Below are 26,929 nucleotides of genomic sequence, written 5' to 3'. Positions count from 1 at the left end.
CGAAAAAGCGAGTGCAATGTGCCACTTCTAGACACGACTGAACAACTGAGTCACTGCGAACACGCCGACAATCCAGCCATTCCAGACAGCAAAATTGAGTCACTGTGAACGCGCCAAACAAAATCTGACCGACCCATCTATCTGTTGTGTTTTGTTTAAAATCCCGTGCAGTTTATTTGTGAAAAAAGTTTGAAAATAGACCACGACAGTGCGCCTTATAATCCAGAGTGCCCTATAGTGCGGAAAATACAGTAAGTTTAATATACTAAGGAACATTACAGGCAAAGCATTAACATCTCCATGGAGACAAGCATACTGCAAGTTTGTTCCAGAGCCTGTTGATGTGTCCTTGGGCAAGGTACTTCATCTCCCTTTTCCTTCTAGGTCCATCACAGTAATTACTATATGGACTCATTGTTCAATATAAGATGGAACAATATTTTTAGGGGGTCATTATGTATTTTGGGTACATTTTCTTTTTTATTATTGTTACTTTAGAGCTGTAGTTGAGCTTTAGAAGGTACAGAAACTCAGTCTAAATATGCAGAGTTTGTGTGTTAAATGTGTGAATGAAACAAACACAACTCCAGGTATGTTTGTGATGAAGAAAAGACATTATAACATTGATCAAAAAACTCAAATTATGCACAGTTTAACCATTGTCCGCCATTCACTACAAGCTTCGATTCATTTACTTTTATATTTCCATTGAACCTTTCAGTCCGTCTCTGTGCTGCTCCCTACTGTGTGTTTGACTTTCTCGCTTGTTTCCTAAATCAATATTTGTTGGAAAGAGGCAGATTTGAGAGCAGAGTTTTTGGCTGCGTTTTTTTGAACACTTTTCACTTTTGCTTTGGGCTGATTCGGGCTTCACAAAATAAACTCTATTGTTCCCGTGTCCGCGACCATCCCTCCTCTTCGTTCTCCACTTTCTGTATCGACTCGGAGGTGACAGATTGAAATGCGGGTTCCTGGATTGGACTGCGGTGCTTTGTCGAGATTTTTTCCTTTCAGTGTCCCGTATTGATCCGAAAATAATCTATCAAGTTTTTCCACTTTTTTCTGGGATTCCAAAACACATAGTTGCCCTACTACTGTGCATCGATTTTGTGTATTGATGTAACCTTAATTAAAGATACACTGCGTAACTGTTTGCAGTAGTAGAACACAACGAAGTACAAGTATTAAAGTACTATACTCCTGGAATGTTCCACAGTATGACATTAAAGAGCTCTGCCTTACATTTATTCAATTCCAGGTGGTTTTATAACTCAAAAATACATACAAAAACTTTCTGACTCTGAGCGGGGTCGCCTCTCCACAGATCTGACCTGTAACTTGGTCTGGTTTGGTCTCCATGATGATAGAAAGGTTTAATGCCATACTGTGAAACATCCCAGAGAAAGCAATAACAGCTCCATGGAGAAAAGCATTTGACCAGAAAAAAAAAAAAAAGTTACACAATGCACCTTTAAGTATACATTCTAAGTATCTGTATTTTACTTAAGTACATATTTTTTTTACTTTTACTTCACTACATCTGAGTACACTACATCTAAGTATCTGTATTTTACTTAAGTACACTACATCTAAGTATCTGTATTTTACTTAAGTACACTACATCTAAGTATCTGTATTTTACTTAAGTACACTACATCTAAGTATCTATATTTTACTTAAGTACATATTTTTTACTTTTACTTCACTACATCTGAGAACAGGTATCTGTACTACTTCATTATATTTTTTAACTGGACTGACTGAAGTATTTTTTTTTATTATTGCATGAAACCTGTTAAGAAGCATGAGGATTTTTATTTTTTTTTTTTTAAATCACAGTGATCGTTCGAGCAAACAATAAAAACAGCAAAAAAAAAAAAAGTTTCAGTTTCAGCAGAAAATTCTGCACAAATCTGTATCAAAATCACTCCATTTAAAGCGTTATTAGACCTCAAACTCTACACAAAATACTTTTACTTTTCATTCAAATCTTTTCATGTGATATCTTTACTTTTACTTGAGTATATTTTGGCTCCAATATCTGTACTTTTACTTAAGTAACAGAACAGTATTTGTCTTCCACCTGCCTGCTTGTCACCATGGAGATGCTCTTCCACAGTATGACATTCTCACCTATAATTTATTCAGTTGTTTGTGTTTCAAGAAATGCAAGAAATACACATGTCGAAAACCATTCATTCTGACTCTGAGCTGGGTCATCTCTCCACAGATCTGACCTGTAACTTATCCTTCTAGAAATTACTTCTCTCTCTAGCAATATATACATTTAATGACATACTGTGGAATTCTATAGACGAAGCAACAGAAGCTCCACGAAGACGAGCAGGTGGCTGTGGCTATTTTTAGACACATTTAAAATTATAGTATTTTGTCTTGACTGTCAAAAGAAAAAAAACAAAAAAACTGAGCTCTGTTGTCATAGCAACTAACCATTCAAAGCAAAATATTTTATCTTTTGACTAGTGAAAAGTCCTCAAAATGGCGCCTACAAACAGGAAACCCATGGATTTTTGTTTTTCATTTTACAATTCATTATTCGTGAAGCAATACTTAAAGCTGCACTGTGTAACTTTTTGACTGGGGGTCCGTCGCCTGCTCGTTTCTATGGATATGTCATTGCTCTGCCTGGAATGTTCCACAGTGTGACATTAAACGGCTCTACCTTATATGTATTCAATCACAGGTGCTCAAAAATACCTAAAAAAAACAGGCATTCTAACTGTGAGCGAGGTCGCCTCTCTACAGATCTGACCTGTAACTTGGTCTGGTTTGATCTCCATGAAGATAGAAAGGTTTAATGCCATACTGTGAAACATTCAAGACAAAGCAATACCATCTCCACATAGAAAGGCATCTGATTATTGTTGTCATTAGCAGAAAAATAATTAAAACATTTTCGATTATTAATTTCTGAATGTAATTTACTTGTAGAAACTCTTGAGAAAGACGTGTATTTCAAAGTCTCAGCTCAGTCGTTCTTTGGCCCGGAGCTTATTTAAAGGAAATGAGTGCTTTAATGTTTGATGATAGCTTTCTCAGTGAATAATGTTATCAGCAGTGAGGCTAAATGTTACAATACGGTGTCATTTTCATCATTTCTCTCACTCCCTCTGGTTAAAATAAAATCAGTTTTGTAATATCCGAAACTTTAAATTGTCCCAATGTGTCTGTATATGTCTTTATTCATTTATGGACTCATTCTTTAAAGGTCCTATAATGACCCAAAACGGACTCTTGTCAGAATGTTAGAATGTTGTTAGTTACCTCCTCAAAAACATGCCTGGAGTTGTGTTTTGTTTGAGTAATCCTGCGTTATTAGCGTGCCTGCATCTCCATAGCTCAAAATGGTCGTTTCCACCTTGTGATGTCATGAAGGGGTAGTTTTAAAGTTAACAGTTACCTTTTTGTTACTTTTGGTTCAGTGGAGATTGGCAATTCCAGGGCTGAAATTATCCAAATGATTCTCGTGAAGGTGTGTGGAGTTTAAAAACACAGCGGAGCATTTGCTGTATTACCACATGACGTCACAAGGTTGAACAGAATGTTTTCTCAGCCTAAAATATTCAGCATTTGTGTGTTTTAAAATGTATGAATGAAACAAAACACAACTCCAGGTACTGTATGTTTGTGACAAGGAAACAACAGGACTGAAGGACTAAAACAGGTCTAAACCCGGACTAAACCAGAACTGAACCAGGACTGGGTGTTGAAATGGAGGTGCGCCCACATAGACTGTCGGGTGACCTCAGGTGAGAGGGTTCTCTTTCTCTCTCGCTCTCTCTCAAGTCCAAGATTAGATTAGATCCAAAATCCTGGTTAAGTCCTGGTTTAGACCTGGTTTAGATCTGGTTTTGTCGTGGTTTAGTCCTCCTGGTTAAGTCCTGGTTTAGACCTGGTTTAGACCTGGTTTAGTCCTGGTTGAGTCCTGGTTTAGTCCTGGTTTAGAGCTAGTTTAGTCCTGGTTCAGTCCTGGTTTAGACCTGGTTTAGACCTGGTTTAGTGCTGGTTGAGTCCTGGTTTAGTCCTGGTTTAGAGCTAAGTTTAATCTTGGTTTAGTCCTGGTTTAGTCCTGGTTTACTCTTGTTTTAGTCCTGGTTTAGTCCTGATTTAGTCCTCCTGGTTCAGTCTTGGTTTTTTCCTGGTTCAGTCTTGTTTTTTTCCTGGTTTAGTCTTGTTTTAGTCTTGTGCTAGTCCTGGTTTAGTCTTGTGTTAGTCCTGGTTTAGTCCTGATTTAGTCCTCCTGGTTCAGTCTTGTTTTTTTCCTGGTTTAGTCTTTGTTTAGTCCTGGTTTAGTCCTGATTTAGTCCTCCTGGTTCAGTCTTGGTTTTTTTCCTGGTTTAGTCTTGTTTTAGTCCTGGTTTAGTCCTGATTTAGTCCTCCTGGTTTAGTCTTGTTTTAGTCTTGTTTTGGTTATGGATTAGTCCTGCTGTAGTCCTGTTGTAGTTTTGTTTTAGTTTTGTTTTAGTCCTGTTTTAGTGCTGGTTCAGTCCTGGTTCACATGTTGTAATGTTAATAACATCGATGACGTCACAAATCGCCCCCACCCCACTTAAAAAATCCCCACTACACCACTGACCGCCAACCTTGGACAAACTCTACCAACTAAACTTCTGTGGCCCTGTTTTTGTCTCTGTTCATTTCTATTCTACTGGTTTAGTCTGTTAGTTTTGTCAGTGAATGAAAGCATGTATTTTCTTTTGATTCATTCTTATTTTTTTGGCTTTATTATAACTGAAATGATTGAGTCGGAAAATAAGTAATATGGATATCGTAGTACTTAACAGACAGTTTTTTCTTTCAGTGTATAAGCCCTGTAGTTTTTCCCTTATATAATTTAGAAAGAAAAAAAGTCCAATTCTGGAAATAGTTACACAATAATAAAAAGTGTCTTCAAAAAGCAAGGCCAGACAAAGCTGAAAAGTCTTTGTTATTTGCCGTGGAGCTCAAAGGGACTTATTTTCTCAATGGAAAATGAAACCTGGCTCAATAAATCATGTGTGGATTTGATTCTGTTTTTCCATCAAAACAAAGATGGCTGCTGTGTCCTCTTCCTCTTCACTGTTATTGTCACAACAAAACAAGCTGTGCGCCTTTTGGAAGTCGAGTCAAACCAAACAATGAAAGATTTACTCAGACACTAAAAAGGTGCATTCAGATCTCTACTGATTTGGGTCTGGGTCTAGTCCTGGTTTAGTTTCATGTTTGGTCCCAGTTTAGTCCTAGTTTAGTTTCATGTTTAGTTCTGGTTTAGTCCTGCTATAGTCCTGGTTTAGTTTCATGTTTAGTTCTGGTTTAGTCCTGCTATAGTCCTGGTTTAGTTTCATGTTTTGTCGTGGTTTAGTTTCATGTTTAGTTGTGGTTTAGTCCTAGTTTAGTCCTGTTATAGTCCTGGTTTAGTTTCATATTTAATCTTGGTTTAGTCCTAGTTTAGTTTCATGTTTAGTCCTGGTTTTAGTTTCCATTTTTAGTCCTGGTTTAGTTTCATGTTTAGTCCTGTTTTAGTCCTAGTTTAGTCCTGCTATAGTCCTGGTTTAGTTTCATATTTAATCCTAGTTTAGTCCTAGTTTAGTTTCATGTTTAGTCCTGGTTTAGTCCTGCTATAGTCCTGGTTTAGTTTCATGTTTAGTAGTTTCAGGTTTAGTCCTGGTTTAGTCCTAATTTAGTTCTGCTATAGTCCTGGTTTAGTTTCATGTTTAGTAGTTTCAAGTTTAGTCCTGGTTTAGTCCTAGTTTAGTCCTGCTATAGTCCTGGTTTAATTTCATGTTTAGTCCTGGTTTAGTTTCAGGCTTAGTCCTGGTTTAGTCCTAGTTTAGTCATTATTCAGTCCTGGTGTAGTCCTGGTTTAGTTTCAGGTTTAGTCCTGGTTTAGTCCCAGTTTAGTTTCATGTTTATTCCTGTTTTAGTTCCATGTTTAGTCCTGGTTTAGTCCTAGTTTTGTCCTTGTTCAGTCCTGGTGTAGTCCTGGTTTACTTTGAGTTTTAGTCCATGTTTAGTTCTGATCTAAATTGGTTTGGTTCTGTTAATTCTGGTTTAGTCCTGGTTCAGTTCTGGTTTAGACCTGGTTTAGTTTCCAGTTTAGTCCTAATATAGACTTGGTTTAGTTCTGTTCTAGTCCTGGGTTAGTCCCAGTTAAGTCCTGATGTAGACTTGTTTTTGTTCTGTTTTAGTCCTGGTACAGCCTTGGTTTAGTTTCAAGTTTAGTCCTTAGTTAGTTTTTTTTTAGTATTGTCCTTGTTTAGTCCTGGTTTAGTTTCAGGTTTTGTTCAGGTTTAGCCCTTGTTTAGTCCTGGTTTAGTCCAGTTCAGCTCCATCTCCACGCAACATGACCTGTCCCAGTAGAAGCAGTGATGTCACTTGAAGCCCACAAACCCAAGGACATATGTAAATCCTCTCATTCATATTTCTCATAGACACCGTCACTTTGAGAGGCTCATCCTTCACTCTGTTGTCTGAAATCCACCTCACTCTTTATCAATGATTTACTGAATACATTTAGGGGCCAACCATTACTGCCTTATGGTGTGCGAGTATTCATGGTGTACACTTTACTTTTTATCAGTGGTGGAGTGAAGTAAAAGTACAGATACAGAGGCAAAAGTGTACCACATGAAAAAACCAAGTACCTGCTTAAAAATACACTTTAAGAGTAAAAAGTAAAAGTATTTCATCTAGTCCAAGTGTTTTTAATGTGTTAAAAAATGTAGTGATACTGATTAAAAAACTATACAGAATTTCATCAACATTTGCAGTATGAATACATTTCTTTCTTCTTATGAATTTTGAGTATTTATTTTTGTTAGCTCAAAGCCGAAGCTTGAACTTGAAAACTTTAGTCTGAATATTACCACAGACATGGTAAAATAACCCCTAAAATCACATGAAAAGTACTCTTATTTTCTGTTCAAAAATGTAGTTGAGTAGAAAGTACAGGTCCCTGCTTTCAAATGTAGTGAAGTAAAAGTAAAAAGTATTCACTAAAAATCTACTTAAGTAAAAAACAGATACCTAAAGATTCTACTTTACTACTTGTATTTCAATACCTTCCATCACTGCTTTTATATATATATATATTCACACTCAAATGTTGCTTTTATTAAAGTTGTATTGCGTAACTTTTCTGGTCTGGAGGGTTCGTCACCTGCGTTTCACAATGTAGCTTTAAACCTTGAAACCTTTAAACCAAGTTACAGGTCAGATCTGTGGATAGGCATACCCGCTCACAGTCTGAATCCCTGTATTTCTAGGTATTTTTGAGCTATAAATCCACCTGTAATTGAATACATGTAAGGTAGATTTGTTTAATGTCATACTGTGGAACATTTGAAGCAGAGAAATTACATATCAACAGAAACAAGCAGGCAATAGACCCAACTGAAAAGTTATTAATGTAGTAACAATGTCCAGGTTACTAAATTAACTTTTTTTATTGATCTTTACTGTAATATATTGGTCATTATTTTTCCGACTTGACAACTGGAACACACATCTGATGTTTAACTCAGCTTTTCCAGTCATTTATTTGAATAGATTCTTTTGTCAGACCAAGATTTAGTTTGTTTTCGGGACACGGGGGCTTTTTTACTCTCACACACCTGGAATGCTGTCCTGAAAAAGTTGGACTGCAGGTGGCGCTAACAGTAGAAAAGCAGAGCCAAAACCTGTTTAAATCAGCTGATGAAAATTAAGCTCACGAGGCCAGTGGTTATAGGAGCGAATTTGGAATATTATTAGGAATATATATTAGAAATTGGAATCTATTTAAGCACAAAATAGTAAAATAAAAACACCAAGATCATGTAGAGCAGGGGTCATCCAACCATCGGGCCACATACCATAAAGCGCGACCCTCAATCCATTTTTCGCGAACATATTGTTGGAAATTATACTGGTCTGTGGTTTGGACACCACTGATGCAGAGTGGGTTAATATGAATATTTTAAGACAAACAAAATGCTTGAAACTTTATCGTTTTGGACTGAAAATTGCGATCTCAGACAACACGATTTTGGGAGGGTCAAGGTCACGTTTTTTTTGCAGTGCCCCTAAACCTCAATTTAAGGGCGAGGTTTAGTTCTGCATCGACTCGGCGCACACTGCTGCCGTCACCTTGTTAATGTTGTTTTTGATTTATGGATCTGCATCGAGGGCTATACTTTGCAAAGTAATTCATCGCCACAACACTAGGAGGCTACAGTTTAAACCTGGTGTTTGCGTAAAGTTTAACATGAACCACCTCCAACGCGATAGAAGCACACAACAGACTCACCATCAGCAGCACATCCTCTGTCACAGAAAGAACACATATAATCCACTGAGTCATGTCCTGTTGTCCGACAGAAGCTGACCGCATCAGTGCACGAGCAGCCAGCTGTTTTCTTTTTTTTTTTTTCAGGGCTTACAGTTTATGCAAATTAGCCATGTGGTTTTAAGTTTCGTTTCTGTAGAACGTAAACACATGTGCTCAAAGCTGCATTAAACACTTTATTACTCAGTGTCTATTGAAAGAAAGGAAATCAGAGTATAGCAAATGTCTCTAGAGGGGTGGTAGAGAGGACCAATCACAGCTCTTATTGTCTGTGTAAACTGGGCTTTACGGTCCAGCGTGAAATCATCTGTGCAGGACTCTGGTGTGATGTAAGTTTCTGTGATGTTTGCAAATGATCATGTGCACTGAAACTTGATCTGAAAAAAATCGTGGATGAAATTGAAATCGCAATATCTGCCAGAAAAATCACAATTAATTTTTTTCTTAAAATCATTCAGCCCTGTCTTGGTCTGAAGAAAAGAATCTATTAATAAAAATATCAGAAGACTGGAGATTAGGTCATTCCGAGATCCGAGTTCTGACCAAAAAGTCCTCCAAATATTTTATAAGAATTGCTCTGATTGATCGGTTAATGGACACAGTATGAGCACCACACGATTGCGTACAAAAATGATTCTAAGGACATATGTAAATGCTCTCATTCATATTTCTCGTCCGCCGTCTCTCCGAGAGGCTCATTCTTCACTGTTGTCTGTAATCTAACCTGACCACTTTATGAATGGCTCTTCTGTCTGTGTCTTTCAGCGCTGAGTCCTTGGATTTCCTCTTTCTCTCGCCCCAACGTGAGAGACTACTCCCAGCTGACCCTCGACCTCACGCGCAATGAACTGATCGTGGGCGCCAGGTAAGAGAAACTAAATCCAGCGCGCTACATTTAATACTGTATTATGGAGAACTTAATATCTTTTCCCTCATAAATGTATAATATAGATAGACCCTTGTGGGCACCAGGTAATAGAGAAGTTAAATCACCTCTGAAAAAGCACCTTATCTGGCAACCATTTATGTGTTTTAACGAGCACCAAGAAGCAACATGAATTCATACTTACATTATTTTACAGTAAATTTTGGGTGCCAGGTAATAGAAACTAAATCCATACATATAATACTATAATTTGTAAAGCTTGGGCAGCAGGTAATAAAGAAGTTAATTCAACACTGAAAAAAGACCTTATCTGGCAACAATTTGTGTGTTTTACGTGCTCTATTCAAGGGCGTTTTTGGACTACGAAGGATATAACTCTGAGACAAAACTTGACTTTAAAAGAAGTAGTACATTATGTTACAATTAATTATGGGCGCCAGGTAAGAGAAACTAAATCCACGAGGCCGAGAGGGGTCACAACAAAAGCAAACGCTGCAACAAATACAAATGCGACAACACAACAAAAAGCCACAACGGAAATGGCCGCGGGACTCTATTTTAATGCAAACGCAGCAACAAATACAAACGCCGCAACAGAAATGCACATTAAAAAGCCACAACACATCAAAAAGCCACAACAGAAGTGACCGCAGGACTCTATTTTCCGATGGTTTCAGTTCTTCTTCTTCTTTTGCCGCTTGATCGGTCCGTCGGAAAATAGAGTCCCGCGGTCACTTCTGTTGTGGCTTTTTAATATGTTGTGGCTTTTTAATGTGTTGCGGCTTTTAATGTATTGCGGCTTTTTAATGTGTTGCGGCTTTTCCGTTTGTGTTGTGGCATTTGTATTTGTTGCGGCGTTTGCATTAAAATAGAGTCCCACGGTCATTTCCGTTGTGGCGTGTTGTGGCTTTTTTTGGTGTGTTGTGGCTTTTTGTTGTGTTGTCACATTTGTATTTGTTGCGGCGTTTGCGTTTGTTGTGACCCCTCTTGGCTTCCGTATAAATCCAGCGTTATACATCCAATACTGTGTTATGGAGAACTTTAGTTTCCCTCACAAATGCTTCATATAGACACCAGGTAAGAGAACGTAAATCAACACTGAAAAAGCATCACATCTGGCAACAGTGTATGTGTTTTAAGTGTTCAATATTATGCTCTTTTTGGACTGAGAAGGGTATAACTTTAAGACAAAACTTGAATCCAAAAGAAGTGCATTATGTTACAATACATTTGGGCACCAGGTAAGAGAAACTAAATCCAGCCTGCTACAAACTGATAAAAAATTGCTCCCAAATGAAATATAGGTTATTTTCTTTTTAAAGTATAGAGACTTTATTGTGGGTGCCAAGTAAGAGAACCTAAAACCTCCATCTCGAATGGTCTGAGTTAAGGATATGCTCTACTGTAGACTATGGATTAGGAGTGTTATGAAACTAGATCTAGAGCTCATTGTGGATGCCAGGTATGAGAAGTTAAATCCACACTCGAACCTTATCTGGCAACAACTGATGTGTTTTAAGTGCTCTCTTAGGCATTTCTGTGCATACAGTAATATATGTTTGGAGCAAAAATGGAAATAAATCATACAGGTTACAGTAAATTACAGCTAATTATGGGTGCCAGGTAGGATCAAAATCCAGCCAGATACATACCACATAATTGATATAATATAGTTTCATCCCAAATGCATTACTTTCTTTTTAAATAATACAGACTTTATTGTGGGTGCCAGGTAAGAGAACCCAAATCCATCTTCCTGTCTAAAACCTGATACCTTTATTCTGTCACAAATGGTTTGAGTTAAGGATATGTTCTACTGGGGACCAGTGGTGGATGAAGTACTTTTACTTAAGTAAAAGTACAATATAGAGAAGTAAAAGTATCACATGAAAAAATCTACTCAAATTAAATTACTGAAGTACCTGTTCAGATTGGTACTTTAAGAGTAAAAAGTAAGAGTATTTTGTTGTAATGTTTTATAGACAATTTAAGTAACAAATGTAATGATTTTGATAAATAATTTGTCTGATTTTAAGCAATTTGGTTGATTTTTGAAAATTTTTTAGCTGTTTTTGTGCATTTAGTTTACTCAAAATTTGGACATTAACTCAAATTTCATGTGCTCAAAATAAGTTTCAACCATTTCAGTAGGTCTCATACCATTAAAAAAAAAGTACTTTTTATTTTTCAGTCCAGATCTAAAATGTAGTGGAGTAGAAAGTACAGATACATTGTCTCAAATGTAGTGAAGTAAAAGTAAAAAAAAATATCTACTGTAAAAGTTACTTCAGTAAAGTACAGATACCTACAATTTTGACAAAAGTATTGTACTTTTTCTTTTGTACTTTGTTACCTTCCACCACTACTGGAGACTGTGGATTAGGAGTGTTATGAAACTAGATCTAGAGCTCATTGTGGATGCCAGGTATGAGAAGTTAAATCCACACTTGAACCTTATCTGGCAACAACTGATGTGTTTTAAGTGCTCTCTTAGGCATTTGTGTGCATATAATACAGTCATATATATTTGGAACTAAAATTTAAATAAAGGATATCAGTTATATTGCGGATGATTATAGTTGCCAGGTAGGAAGAAAATCCAGCCAGATGTATACCACATAACTGCCATAATCTATTTCCATCCCAAATACATTACTTGTTTCTTTCTTTTTAAATAATGTAGACTTTATTGTGTGTGCCAGGTAAGAGAACCAAAATCCATCTTCCTGCCTAAAACCTGACACCTTTATTCTGTCACGAATGGTTTGAGTTAAGGATATACTCTACTGGAGACTATGGATTAGGAGTGTTATGAAACTAGATCTAGAGCTCATTGTGGATGCCAGGTATGAGAAGTTAAATCCACACTTGAACCTTATCTGGCAACAATTGATGTGTTCTAAGTGCTCCCTGAGGCATTTCTGGACTTAGAATAATACACATTTGAAACAAAAACTGAAATGAAAAGAAGGAGGTTATATCACAGCTAATTATAGTTGCCAGATAAGAGGAACAAAATCCAGCCATCTGCAGACATCATATACCAGGTAATTGATATCATGAGCCCAAATACATTACACTTTATTTTCTTTTTAAATATTGTAGACTTTATTGTGGGTGCCAGGTAAGAGAAAATCCTGCCTAAAACATGAAACCTTTATTCGGTCACAGATGCTTTCAGTCAACTGGCGACTGTATGGATTAGAGTGTTATGAAACTAGGTAAAGCTCATTGTGGATGCCAGGTATGAAAATGTAAATGCAAAAAATGACCTTATCTGGCAACGACTGGTGTGCTTTTAAGTGCTCTCTTGTGCATACAGTAACGTATACATTGGAACAAAATTGAAATAAAAAGTAGATTGTATTACAGTTAATTATGAGTGCCAGGTATGAGAAACAAAATCCAGCCAGTTACATATGTATAGCAGAAAATTGATTTAATACATTTCACTCCCAAATGTATTACAAGTTATTTTCTTTTAAAACAATTCAGACTTTATTGTGAGTGCCAGGTAAGAGCACCAAAATCCATCTTGCTGTCTAAAACGTGAAACCTTTATTCTGTCACAAATGGTTTCACTTAAAGATCTGCCCTGGCAACTGTACGGATTATGACTGAAACTAGATATAGAGCTTATTGCGGGCGCCAGGTACGAGAAACAAAACCCAGCCTGTTGCGCGCTCCACATGTACTCTATTAGTGAGAACTTGACACCCCTTTTCTCTCACTAGAGTTTGAGACATGACTTTTTTAAGTGCTTCTCTGGGGACTTATTGGAGGAAGATGGATATTGAAGGTTTGGATCTAAAATAGGAGTGTCCTGAAACAAAATTCTGTCTGAAAACGTTCACATGAGGTCAGATTTGGCATGGTTTAACACAATAGGAAATTCCATGTCCCTATACACCTCGAAAGAAAATTATATTGGAAATTTGAACCTCCTGTATTACTCAAAATTGGCTCTGATATTATAATGCTGTTACGTCATCAAAAACATGCCCGGAGTTGTGTTCTGTTTCATTCACACATGTTTGAGTAAGTCTTCAATGCTCAAAATTCTCTGTTCCATGTTGTGATGTCATGAAGAGGTAGTTTTAGCTAGGGATGTAGTGGAGATATATATATATATATATATATATATATATATATATATATATATATATATATATATATATATATATATATATATATATATATTAAAAAAAACAAATATAAAAAATAGCTACAATTTAAATGTCAAACCAGAGTTATTGGCAATGGTGAAAACAAACTGCACAGGCTCAGGATATCTGCACTACTGTCCTATAGTGACCTGAGACATGAGGGACCAGGACTGAACCAGGACTAAACCAGGACTAAACCAGGATTAAACCAGGACTAAAACAAGACTAAAACAGGACTGAACCAGGACTACACCAGCACTAAACCAGGTCTAAACCAGAAATGAACCAGGACTGAGTGTTGGGATGGGCCTGGAGGTGCGCCCACATAAACTGTCAGGTGACCTCAGGCAAAAGGACCAGCGCAGAGCTCGGGACTAAATTTTGGTATAGTCCTGGTTCAGTCCTGGTTTAGTCCTGGTTTAGTCCTCCTGGTTCAGTCCTGGGCACATGTGTTGTAGTCTATGATTTATGTTCTGTAGGTGATTATAAATGGCATTAATGTTAATATCATGATTATGCATCATTTTGAGTAAAACCTGACCTGGCACCTTTATGTTTCTACTGAAAAGTGAGTTTTCTTTCTTTTTCACCTTTTACCTTAAATTCAGTAGAAACTGGCAATTCCAGAGCTGAAATTGTCCAGATTATTAGATAGATTAGCTTTTAGCTCAACGACGCTTTACAGAGCATTATTCATTCACTCCACTCTCGGTGATGGTAAGATACTATTGTAGCCACTGCTGCCCTGGGACAGACTGATGGAAGCGAGGCTGCCACTCTGCACCATCGGCCCCTCCGACCACCACCGTTGCTCACACATACACTACTTTCATTTGAGGCAACGTGGATGATGTTTTCAAGACGGACTCCTAACCAAACTATGCAAGATTTGTGTGTTAAACATGTGAATGAAACAAAGCACAATTGGGAATTATTTAGCCTATTCTATAATTTAATTTAATACTATAATTTATAGTGTTGTTTTTGTTTTTGTTTTGCTTTTTCAACTTTAGCCAGTTAAGACTAGTGTGATCTCATAAGCAGCTGTTTGGTTTAATGCAAGTCACCAACATCTCATTATCTGCACATGGGATTCATTATAGGCCTAACACTTTCATATACTTTTTTTAAGGTGGTATCGTCTGCACATTTGGGTCATTTTGACATTGCAGTTGCAGCGTTGTATCTGCATCGTGTTAGTTATAAGATTTTATGTCTCAGGCTGAATCACCAATCCACAACTCACTGTATTTCTCTCATTTCAGAAACTACCTGTTCAGACTGGACCTGAGTAACATGTCGCTCATACAGGTAGGTCCATGTCTTTTATTACTGCTACTGCATTGAACTGTTGGATTTGATCACTTGGCTGTTGTTCTTATCATCTAGTACTGTTTCCCATATGATTTGTTGAAGTATTGACAAAATATAAGCTTGTTTTGTTTGTCGTTTTGTCATTGGACTAGTGCTAAAGCAACATAAGTGTGCCAAGTTGGTTTTGGTTGCAGTTAATTATCTTGTATGACGGTTAGAATGGTGATCCTTTGACTTTTTCCATTTAAAGTCATATGTTTTGTATCATATCTCATATTATATTTACTTTATTCAAAATATGATCTGTTGCATTATTTTTTCTATCTAAATATTTATTGGTTTAAAGTACATTTACTTAAAGAAAAACTTGAATTCCTCCTGCTGTATTCAGGATTGTTTCTAAAATAATTCTAAAATGATTACACAGTACATTTATTTAAAGGCGCATCGTGTCACTTTCTGTTTGGGGTACTCTATACTTGCTTGTATCCATGGTTGCTTTCAACTGATACGCATTTTTTTGGAATTACCGGTGTTTCAATTGCTAAAAAATTATGCATTTTTTCTTTGAGCGGGGTCGCCTCTCCACAGATCTGACCTGTAACTTGACGTGGTAGTGTCATCTTGTTGTCTCCATGGAGATAAGTTTAATGTCGTTCTTTGAAACCTTCCAAAGTGATAAGTGTTTCAATTTCTAAAAAAATGATGCATTTTTACTGTGGACGAGGTTGCCTCTCCACAGATCTGACTTGACCTGATAGTGTCATCTTTTTGTCTCCGTGGAGATAAGTTTAATTAAATACTTTGAAACCTTCCATGTAAAATGATAACAACTTCATCAGTGGTGGAACATAATGAAATAAAAGTAGTAAATATTGTACTTCTATCTTTATATCTGTACTTTACTTAAATACTTTTTACTTCACTACATTCGAGAGCAAGTATCTGTACTTTCTACTCCACAAAATTTAGCACAAATCGACTAATATTGAAGCTTTATTAGATCTCAAAATCTGTGCAAAATACTTTTACTTTTTACTCTAAACAGGTACTTAAATACTTTTACTTAAGTAGATTTTTTCATGTGATACTTTTAGTTATTTAGTTTAGTATTTATTTGCTCTGGTATCTGTATTCAAGTTACAAAATCGAGTACTTCTTCCACCACTGATCTCCATGGAAACAAGCAGGTGACATATCCTTCACCAGAAAAGTTACACAGTGCATCTTTAAAGGCACAGAGAATTGAATGGACCAGTTGTTAGGCGTATATCTTAATAGCTGTAACGAGCTCGGACACAGCGGGCAGCCCTCTCCCTGTGCCCGTGAGCTTTTATTTCATTAACTCTGCATCTAATCTCATCTCGTGCCATGCTCTATTTGTGAAGCAGTTTGTACAGGAGAGGTGAAGCTTTAAAGACGCACTATGTAGCTTTTCTGGCGAACGGTCTGTCTGCATTTTTGACTAAAAGAGTCACTGACGATGTAATTGCTTTGGATCAGATGTCACCAGACCAAGATACCGGTCAGATCTGCGTGAAGGATAACCTGCTGCACGTTCTTTGAGCTATAAAATCATAGTTGAATGAATGACAGATGGATAAGCTTAATGCTGCACTGTGAAATATTTCAGACAAAGTAAGAAATAATCTCCATGGAGACAAGCAGGTGGTGGTCCCTCTACCCATAAAATGCTTAAATCCATTTCGTATTTATTTTATAGTTTTTTTTGTTTTTGTTTTAGTTTTCAGGCAATCTTAAAACATTTTTGGTAGTTATTGCGTCTCCATGGTAACTGATAAACATTCTGCCCCCATGTCACGGTATTAGTTCTGTTTTTGTCCTCATCCTTTTCCAGATTACATTTGTTGAACTATAGTCAATATATTAGAAAAAAAAAACTGATTATGCACAGTGTTTGGTGCAACTTTGTCACATACTGGTCTCCATGGAGATGATGTTTCTTTGACTTGAATGTTCCACGGTATGGCATTAAACTTAATTTTACTTTCATTTACTTTCTTACTTTTACTTGCAATTTTTTATCAAATTTATTGATGAACAACATACAGTACTTCTTAACTGTTGGATAAAAGTTGATAGTTCGGTTCCCATGGTTTGGTTATATTGCTGTGGAAGCGCCTTTGGGCAAGACACCTAACATAAAATTTGAAGCAATTTGATGGTCCAGGGCTGGTCCTGGTTTGATCCTGGTTTGATCCTGTTGTAGTTCTGGGTTAGTCCAAGTTTAGGTCCAGGTTTAGTCCTCGTTAATCTCACTTTCAACGGGAATTCATGCAGTTTAAAATAATTACATCTTAAGCAAATGAAATATTAATTCTTATCAATCACTTTGGTACAAGCAAATGTAATCTTAACATTGAATTGTGTAACTTTTTCTATGGAATTGTCATTGCTCTATTGTACATTTATTCAATTACAGGTGTTTTTAGCTTTAAAATACTTAGAAAAACAGGCATTCTGACTGTGAGCGGGGTTGCTTTTCCACAGATCTAACCTGTAACTTGGTCTGGTTTGGTCTCCGTGATGACTCTAAGGTTCAAGACGATACAGTGAAACATTCTAGACCAAGCAATTACATCACCACGGCGAAAAACATCTGACGGACCCTCCACCAGAAAAGTTACACAATGCATATTTAAAGTTTGTGTTATTTGCATTAGCGCTGTTAGCCGTGTTAGCTCGGGGCCCTCAGTTGCTGCACAGTTGCGTCAGACTCGGTGACAGGCCCTGACTCATGTGATCAGTCTCACAGCATCACTGTCACTGTTCAAACCCACAGCATCTTTTACTTTCACTCTCCTCAAGTCTGTCTACACAAACTCTGAGGCACTTCTAAAGCCATGAAGCAAATCCAATCCACTCTTATATGAGAAACGGAGGAGTTCAGTCTTGAATTTTTGGGCACTTTGACTGTAACAAAGAGAGGGCAAACTGAAACTGAAGTTGCTTTGTCTACTCCGGGGATATTAAAGGTCCTATATTACGCAAAACTGACTCATGTGAGCTTTAAGCCGTGTCATAATGTTGTTACACCATCAAAAACATACATAGAGCTGTGTTTTGTTTCATTCACACATGTTTGGATAATCCTTTATTATTAGTCTGTCTACATCTATAAAGAATGCTCAGTTCTGGATATGCACAATCCAGCCTTTTCAGTTCCGATACGATTCCAATACTATAACTTTAAATAACTGATGAAACCAAATACCAGTGCAGAGATTGAAATATGGGTCCCTTTTGTGGTACAGCACAACAGTAAACAAAGCTGTTGAGATGGATGTAGACGAAGACAGACATTCTGTATTGGCAACGATTCCCGAGATTGAGCATTTAAAGCAGGAACAAAGAGAATGTTTTGTGAATTTTATCAAGGGGAAAGACGTTATTGCCCTTCTTCCTACAAGATTTGGAGCATTACATACGTCACGACCAAATAGTAGTGATTGGTTAAATTAAAAAAGTACCCGCCTACCGTCGAGCAAGCGAATCCTAATGCTGCGAGGTCAGAAGGTTTCCACAATGTGAAACCGGCTGATGAATCAGGGTAAGCAATTACTTCCTTTAAACAAAAAGACAAGTAACTGCAGAACAGCTTTGTGTAAGTTAAATCATTGAGATTTTCTGGACCGATTATACATTCACAAAATAGTGTTATGACATACACTTTTAGACTCCACCAGAACATCAGATGGATAGATAGTTGGAAGCCGATATCGATCCAGCAAAATTTTCACTATCGGTGCTGATGTCAGATATCAGATCGGTGCATCCCTACTCATTTCCGCCTTGTGATGTCATGAAGTGGTAGTTTTCAAGTTAACAGCTACCTTTTACATTTAGTTCAGCAGAGACTGGCAGTTCCAGGTCTGAAATGATCCAAATGATTTTAGTGAAAGTGTACAGAGTTTAAAAACACAATGTAGCACTTCCTTCCTATATTAAAGTTCTTCTCAAATAGTGGGGCGCGATGCCAGAGCCGCGTGTGTGACCTTTTTTTTTGCCGTACTTGAATAAAGTGTAATTGCACATCCACTACAGTAGTTGGCAGTGACGCTCTCATTGTCAGAGTTTGTGCAGGGAGTATTAGTGCTATAGTATTTTATTTTTTTTTTTTTTTTATACTGAGCAAATGCACACACAGTACAGAGCAGGAGATATGAAATGAGGTAAACAAACTGTATGTAAAGTGGTAAAGTGTATGTAGCACTCGGCTTCACTGTGACTATGGTGGGAAACGAGGTAAGACCGCTGTGTTTACTGTGCCTAAAAATGTTGGCAGCGGACAGCATGAAGCCAAATAAATTACAGCGTAATTTAAAGACATTGTACATTAATGATAAGCCACTTGAGTTTTGCCAAATATTGCCAACAATCATCCCACTTTGTGAATGCTACTTGAGTAAACCATTGACATCACCTTTAAAGACGAGGAGGACATGGGAGCGGACCGTCTCGTGACGCAAGTGGGCGCAGCGTGGAATCTGGACGGACACATGCTGCGTGTGTCCCGGGAGTTGCTTTGGAGACGCGACTAAAACGTTTGCTCCCGTACGTAGGCTACTAAAGGCGAGAGTGCGATTTGTCCACGTCTGGTGCTGGTTCTGTCGAGTGGGGGCCCGCAAAATGTTTTCTTTTTTCTAGAGGGGTAGTGACGGAAAATAATTGAGAAGCACTACACTGTTATGACCTGAAGACCTCGATTTGTGCGTAAACGTGTAAATGAAACAAAACACAACTCCAGGTTTGTTTTTGGTGAGAAAACATATAACATAGATCAGAAAATAGTGTACTATGTGCCCTTTAAGCCAGTCCCATTGGGCCCTATACACAGCCCAGCCGTCCACACTACCTCACAGCCCCACACAGAATCAGAAAGCTGACTCTAGAGCTGCTGTAGCATTGGTTACTTTTGGCGCTAATGGTCCCTGGTCTGAATAAAGGGAGCTTTGTGATACCATCTGCAGGTTTCGTCAGTGGTCCGTGTATTTGTATAGGACCACAGTGACTTTGACCTGTTCTTTATATGGGGAGGTAATTTGGTGACTGTCCCTAAAGAGTTTGTGGAGCAGGTATAGAATAGTGCAGTGATCCGGTGAGGGGAAAGGAAATTCAAGTTGGTCGCCATGGAGAAATTAAAGGTCGATTAGGTTATATTAGCTGCTTTAAAATGGCCTGGAACAGGCACTGGTCCAGTCACTGCCGTTAATTCATATCTGACCTCGACAAGTTCAGAATTGAAAGGTTTGCTAAAGCTGTTTCTCAATTGTTTTTGTTTTCTCTTTTACTCGCCATGTTTGTTTAGATGCAAAAGGGCATCGCGTTACTCTGATGGGTTCTGGGGGTGTGGCCTTAATCGTAGGCATTGCTTTGTCTGAGGCTTGTTAGACTTTAATCTGAGCATAAACAGTTGGTTTAATTGGATCTACAAATAAGACAACTGAAGGATTCTGAGCTGAGAAAAAGTTTATGATCTAAAAATAGGTTAAAATTGCCACAAGACACAACCTTTTTGAAAACTGTAGGTGCCCTGTCAGCAGTTTGTGATTACATTGTGCTCTAGGGGAAAAATCCTTTCTAGGCAGAAGGGATTTTTTCCCCCTGAAGTACCAGTGAGTGGCCACTACTCCAACTTAAGACAGCTATAAGCAGCAATACCCTATCCAGTTATTTTAATAGATCCATGCGGCCATCTTGCTAAGAAGAGTAAAACAGCAAGGTAAAATTGAAATAGATGTTGATGTTCTTATAAAACTAGAGACTAATAACTTGGTTATCTCAGTGAGTTATGGCCACACTTTCTGTTGTATTATCTTACCGCAGTCACTGAAAAAAGGCTCTGTAAATGGCTGTAACATTTGTTTATGATCCTTATTTTTGACAAAACAAGGCGGGGTAAAATGTTAATGATATTATGATAATTACTCATATACTTATACTTTTTTATAGGCGGACTATTTTATTTTTTGTATGATGAATGATGATGATGATGATGATGAACTTTATTTGAACACTTTAGTGCATTGGTGTCCTAAACACAGACCAAGCGGAGGGCCAATCGAGGGCCGTAGACTGGTGCTCAATACGGAGAATAATTGAAAAATGTGCATGTTTAACACATTAGAGTGAGCCATCAGTCTTTATTTATTCTAAGATCCTTAAAACCACACATTAAATATTCAATATTAGCTTTATCATGGTAGATTTTCAAAAAAATAAAAAAAAGTTATTTTTTTATTGATGTAAGGTAATTTGGGCCAAGTCACCTGGAAGACTGAGGGCCAAGAAAAATTTGTCTGAGGGCCGCATTTGGTCCACGGGCCGTAGTTTGGACATGCCTGATTTAGTGCGAAGAAGTCACTGCACAAACCCTGACTATTCTACTCTCTTAAAGGTTTGTGGTCAAAAGGGGCTGTGGGTGACCTGAGGGCCGGGCCAGAATATAATTTTGTCCATTGGCTCCATGAAAATCACATACTGGTTGAGGTGGCGCTACTGAGGTGTCTTTCATTATTTTCTGGGGGGACCTTTGCTCAAAATTATTGCTCATCGAGTTCTATTTTTTTCTGGATCTTTGTCCCTGGCTCGGGTCTGATGATATTAACTGTCTTAGCTTTTAGTCAAATGCGCAGTCTCTCATTGGCACTTTGAATCATTTGTTATTCTTCCTGATAAGCAGAGTCTGTGTGACTCCATTGCTGTTGTATTCACTTGTTCTACAGTAGCTCGGAGCTTTTCCCCATTTTCTGCCAGAAGCACAGTTTCGTTCACATCACACAGGCTGTAAACACAGATGCCACCACCGCTGACTCCCCTGTTGTCTTGTATCTGTCAAAATATCATGTACAGGTTAAAAAAACACAAGGAAAAAAAAAACAAAAAGAACATCCCGATACCTGTAATGACGCCTTATACAAAAACCCAAGCAATGCAATTCAATACAGCAATATCTCCAGCCTAGACTTACACTTTAAACTTACTTGTACATTTTTTAAACTCCATTGACTGGAATTGTCAGTCTCTTCTAAACAAAAATTAAAAAGTAGATGTTAGGGATGGGCATGATTAGTTGATTAATCGATCATTTAGAATTTAATCGATTACGTTCATTTTAATCGACAAACCAAATATAGGTTGCTGTGTGTAGCGTAGGGAGACCAGACGTCCGTGTCCGGGGACAAACAGCGGTCCGTACATGTGGCTCTCTGCACTCAGAAGGAGCGAGCAGACAGTCTCTCACCCTGCAACGTACCAAAGTGCAAATGTGTATTTAACGATGACTTGTACAAGAAATTCCACGCTTTCCGTTGTGGTCGGGACAAGTGTGAGGCCACAAGTGTACGAAACAGCACATATGTTTGGGTGTCCAGTGGGAAAAAGCTCACCAGGACACTGAAAACATGAAAAAAGCTGTTGACGAGGCCAGGTTTTGACAAACGCAAATATGGCACACTAACCTGATTGATTGTGCTGCATCAGCACACAAGATTAGTTGATGCAAATTAGTCATGCGGTTTTAAGTTTCGTTTCTGTGAGAGTTGCGCAAAGTTGCTTTAAACACATTATAATGTCAAACGGATTGATGTGGCTCTAGAGTGATTACGGTTTATATGTCGTAAAGTTGAATTGATTTATGCAGATTAGTAGTGCAGATAGTAATAATAATGATGATCATTTTAACATAAAAATGTTAATGATTAATCGATAATCGATCGTTAATCCTCTCGACGATCGATTAAGAAAATTTAATTGAATGCCCATCCCTAGTAGATGTTAACTATGACATCACAAATCGGAACGGGGCATTTTAAGTTTAGGAGATGTAGACAGTCTAATAATAAAGGGTTACTCAAACATGTGAATGAAACAAAACACAACTCCAGGTCTGTTTTTGAGGAGGTAAAAACATTAGAACAGTTCTTAAAGCTCACAAGAGTCAGTTTTGCGCAATATAGGACCTTGAAGCTTACTTGTAGTCAATAGTCTAGCAGATGTTCGCACTAACTTCCCGCAGCATAAAATGTTTAGTCCTGAATCCATGAGCTTGTTGATGCTTTTGGAGTGTGTTTTCTTGGTGCATTTGTCTGAATCCTCCTCAGACTTGTTGCTATCAGCAGGTTTCTCTTTAGGCCATTCAAACCCACAGAGACGCATTTGCTCCTCGTGTGCTGCTGGAGTTTTGGACGAGTTTTTGGCCCGTTCCCCGGAGCTTTTCAGTCCAGAGAGGAAAGAGGGATGTGTCTGTGGAGTGCGGTAAACAGCACCCAGACACTGATGAATGGATGGAGTGGAGAGAGAGAGAAAAGAGAGGATAGAGAGGCTAAAGAGAAAGAGAGGGAGAGACAGAGGAGAAGGAGGGGGCAAAGAGAAGAGAGAGAGGAGAGGGAGGGTGGGAGAGAGAGGAGAGAAAGACAGAGGAAGACAGAAAGAGAGGCGGGAGAGAGAGAGGGGAGAGAGACGGAGAGGGAGGGGGAAGGGAAAGAGAGGAGATCGAGGGGGCAGAGAGAAAGAGGGAAGGACAGAGAGGAGAGATCGAGGGGGCAGAGAGAAAGAGGCAGGGAGTTAGAGAAAGAGGGAAGGAGAGAGAGAGAGAGAGGAGATTGAGGGGGCAGAGAGGGATAAAGGAAAGAGAATGAGAGAGGAACGATAGAGGGATGAGAGGCAGAGGAAGGGACAGAGAGAGAGAAAGATGGAGGAGGAATCAAGGACAGACAAAGTGTAGAGAGAGAGAAGGATGAAGGACAGAGTGGAAGGGATGAATGAAAAACTAAAAGAGAGAAGAAGAAAAAGAGGGAGATATGAGAGAGAGATAAAATAAGAGATATAGAGGGAGAGAGAGGGAGGAAAAGAGGGAGTGAGAGGGAGATTGATTTAAAAAAAAAAAACTGTTAATGCTTAAACTAATGTAGATATTCAAATATAGAGAGTGCTCATGATGTCTGGCCAGAAATGCTGCTATTTCCCCGAGCTGACATCGCATAAATGTTGCACTTACAATATGCTGATACTTTGCAGTGACATAAAAAATAAAGCTCAAGATGAACAGATTAACAGAGTTCAGACAGAGCAGTGCCTACAGTTAGGCCTGTAACTATAACAGATTTTGCTGGACGATTAATTGCCCAATTTCAGCTAATATGATGACTATGGAATAAAAATGCTACTACACCCTTTCAAAGATCAATAAACTTGACTTCCTAAAGAACATTTAACACAGGAACTGCAAGACAACCAAAAACAACAGGCCTAAATAAAATAGACCTGTTAACATAAGAATAATGTAGTCTGGCTGACAACAAGGACTTAACAAAAATGCACTTGAACAAACCATTGTTGAACCAAACTAAACAACAAATAAAATTGATTATTAAGTCTCTGTAACAAAATTGCCTTAAGTTATTTTAGTCATTGACTTACATTGGAATATTGTGGCTCCTCTGTCTGTGCTGCTGCTGTGAGCCTCGGCATTTTGGTCTTGAAGTGTTCGTATTAATCATGCATCTGTTATTAACCCGCTCTACATTGTCGGACTGTGTCACTGCTTGCTCTGCTGCGCATGTCTCCTGCAGAAAGAGCCTCTGTCCTGTCTGGTATTGTGTCGGTGTCTTGTGGGCTAGTTGTGTAAATCGGGTATGGTTGTATGTCGGCTGATGGAGTTTGAGCCATTTCTTGTCGTTGTTTTTGCGCTCGCTGCATTTGACGCATGTGGCCGTCGAGATGTATCCCACTCACTAGTGTTGATTTGGCATCGTGCCTTGTTTTGTCACACGGCAATGAACTGTTTTTTTGCTCTGACGGCAGTGCTAGAGTTGTGGCTTCATGTTAACCACACAGACAGCGACGCTTTCTGCACTCAGGCTGCGCGCGCATCTGCTGTGTTGATGAACAAATAATCCGTCTATACAGTTATATGCATAGAACTATGAGTCTATGCTGACACATTTGTGCAAGCGCCATTACGCTAAGGAAACGAGGAGTCGGTTATTTTAATAGATCCATGGGAGAGAGCGATCGAAGCCTTTTGACATTCAGTCTCTTTGGTAAGGACGCGAGAGAGACGAGGAAAACAAACAAGCATGGAAATAGAAATTATCGTGACCAGATCTGTTACTCAAACTAGGCTTTAATCTGAGCTCTATTTTGACAAATTCTGACCAGAATGAGTTGATTTAGCTGGAACTACAACAGGTGAGATTTAATTGTGTTTGCTAATATGTGCATTGTGTCACCGTGGTAACTGCTGAACATTGCTGCAAATAGAAATGCACGTAGGACACCCCCAGCGTGACGTCATCGCAAAATCCCAACACGGACCATCTCCAGATCTTTGTCAGGTCTACCTCTATTGTTCGTGTTGTGGACGAAGCCTCTTGGGGCCCTCTGCAGATCTTGGCTTTGGATCTAGGTCAGGAGTAGCTGGACGATTAGTTACAGTGCATCCCGTGAAACCACACCCGGTCACAGGTAGAAAAACAAACATGCATTGTCTGACAAACGTGTGAGCGCTGATAACATTGAGGATTTTTTGGGTCGTTAGCGATCGACTTATGACCTGAAGATGGACAGTCCGATTGTCGAGGCTTGGTCAGTGCATGCTAATTGTACTTTTTTTTGTAGATTTTGAAACAAGTAGCCTACTTATGATCGAGTATTTAGAGAGTAATTATTATTTTCATGCATACTTTGTACTCTTTCCACTACTGTGTTGGTAAGTTTATGGTGACATTGAGTGATGCAGTAGTTCGTAACAGTATAGTTTTATGAAATTATGTCAATAACGCAATGGAGATCAACAGTGCCCTCCCCCCGGTACTAGAAGTCAATTTCCCATTAATTTGTTCCATACTTATTTCTGGGAAAAAAAAAAAAAAAAAAAGTTAAACGTTTAAAAGCTTGCTCAGGGCTAATAGCTGCACGGTAACTAATGACCACAAAATCAAAATATAATGAGCACATATCTGGTTTGCCTCTGCAATGTCTTTGAACTCTTAATATTTGAAAGTTTTGAACGGAAAATGTACTTCCACAATCGGAGTGGGCGGTCACTGTTGAGCTCCAAAAACTACTCTGATAAATACAAACCAACCAGTGTTGCCAGATTGGATGGGTGCCTGAGAGCGGCAGATAATATTTGGGCTGCTTTCAACAGGTTTGGGCGGTTTTTGTTATCACACCAATCAACAAGATACGCAATAACACGAGGAACTGTATGGGACTTTCACTCCTGTCCAGTCTTACGGAGGTGCTCTGACCTGTGCACAAATGAATGGATGTCCGTTACGTTCAGACCTCCCCAGCAGCTGTTGCACTGATTCGATTCTTCGATGTATGAGTGGGCAGGCTCTGTGTTTGTCAGCTGTTCTAGACTATAGCCAACCATTGATTCATTTTTATGCGTGATGAAAACACTGTTCTACCTTCTACCAAAGATTTTACATAACATGTTTTCTCAATCCTGGCAATGTTTTCAAAAAGCCAGTAGATTATGTTACAACGTGTTTATTCAAATATTAGGCTAAATGATTTTTTTTCTGTTTTCTCAATACTGGCAGTTAGAGCTCTGCAGGGACCCGACGCAAAACAGTGCAGTGCAGGACACATTTTGAAAGCTCATCGGGGGGTGGGTGGAACAGGACTGCACAATGTGGGAGCGGGCGAGTGGAATGATAAACTGCAGTCCCGCAAACTAAATATGAGTGTAAAGTACAATATACAAATGATTAAAGTATGCCTGTCGTACATCATTTGTGCTGGATATTTTATTTGACATTAATAAAAACATTTTACGCAGCCTAAACTTGCAGATGTGGTTTAATCTTGCGCACAGGACTAACCCAGGACTAAACCCAGAACTAACCCAGGACTAACCTAGGACTAACCCAGGACTAACCCAGGACTAACCCAGGACTAACCCAGGACTAACCCAGGACTAACCTAGGACTAACCTAGGACTAACCCAGGACTAACCCAGGACTAACCCAGGACTAACCAGGACTAACCCAGGACTAACCCAGGACTAACTAGGACTAACGCAGGACTAACCCAGGACTAACCTAGGACTAACCTAGGACTAACCCAGGACTAACCCAGGACTAACCAGACTAACCCAGGACTAACCTAGGACTAACTCAGGACTGACCCAGGACTAACCTAGGACTAACCCAGGACTAACCCAGGACTAACCCAGGACTAACCCAGGACTAACCCAGGACT

At 38.6% G+C, this 26,929-nt stretch overlaps 1 protein-coding gene across 1 annotated transcript in view; it reads left to right on the top strand.

Annotated features, from left to right (window-relative positions):
- Positions 1-26,929, top strand: part of sema5ba (sema domain, seven thrombospondin repeats (type 1 and type 1-like), transmembrane domain (TM) and short cytoplasmic domain, (semaphorin) 5Ba) — a 492,613-nt gene that overhangs the window by 224,016 nt on the left and 241,668 nt on the right. Inside the window, exons 4-5 of the mRNA XM_055149649.1 lie at positions 9,092-9,191; positions 14,644-14,689. Coding sequence (XP_055005624.1) covers positions 9,092-9,191; positions 14,644-14,689 — 146 coding nt within the window. The remainder of the gene's footprint in view (positions 1-9,091; positions 9,192-14,643; positions 14,690-26,929) is intronic.

Source organism: Boleophthalmus pectinirostris, unplaced genomic scaffold, assembly GCF_026225935.1.
Source record: "Boleophthalmus pectinirostris isolate CB_2022bp ecotype Guang Dong unplaced genomic scaffold, ASM2622593v1 HiC_scaffold_1, whole genome shotgun sequence".
NCBI classification, from domain to species: domain Eukaryota; kingdom Metazoa; phylum Chordata; class Actinopteri; order Gobiiformes; family Gobiidae; genus Boleophthalmus; species Boleophthalmus pectinirostris.
Note: the sequence above shows the minus strand (reverse complement) of the source record. Positions and strands in the feature narration are given on the sequence as shown.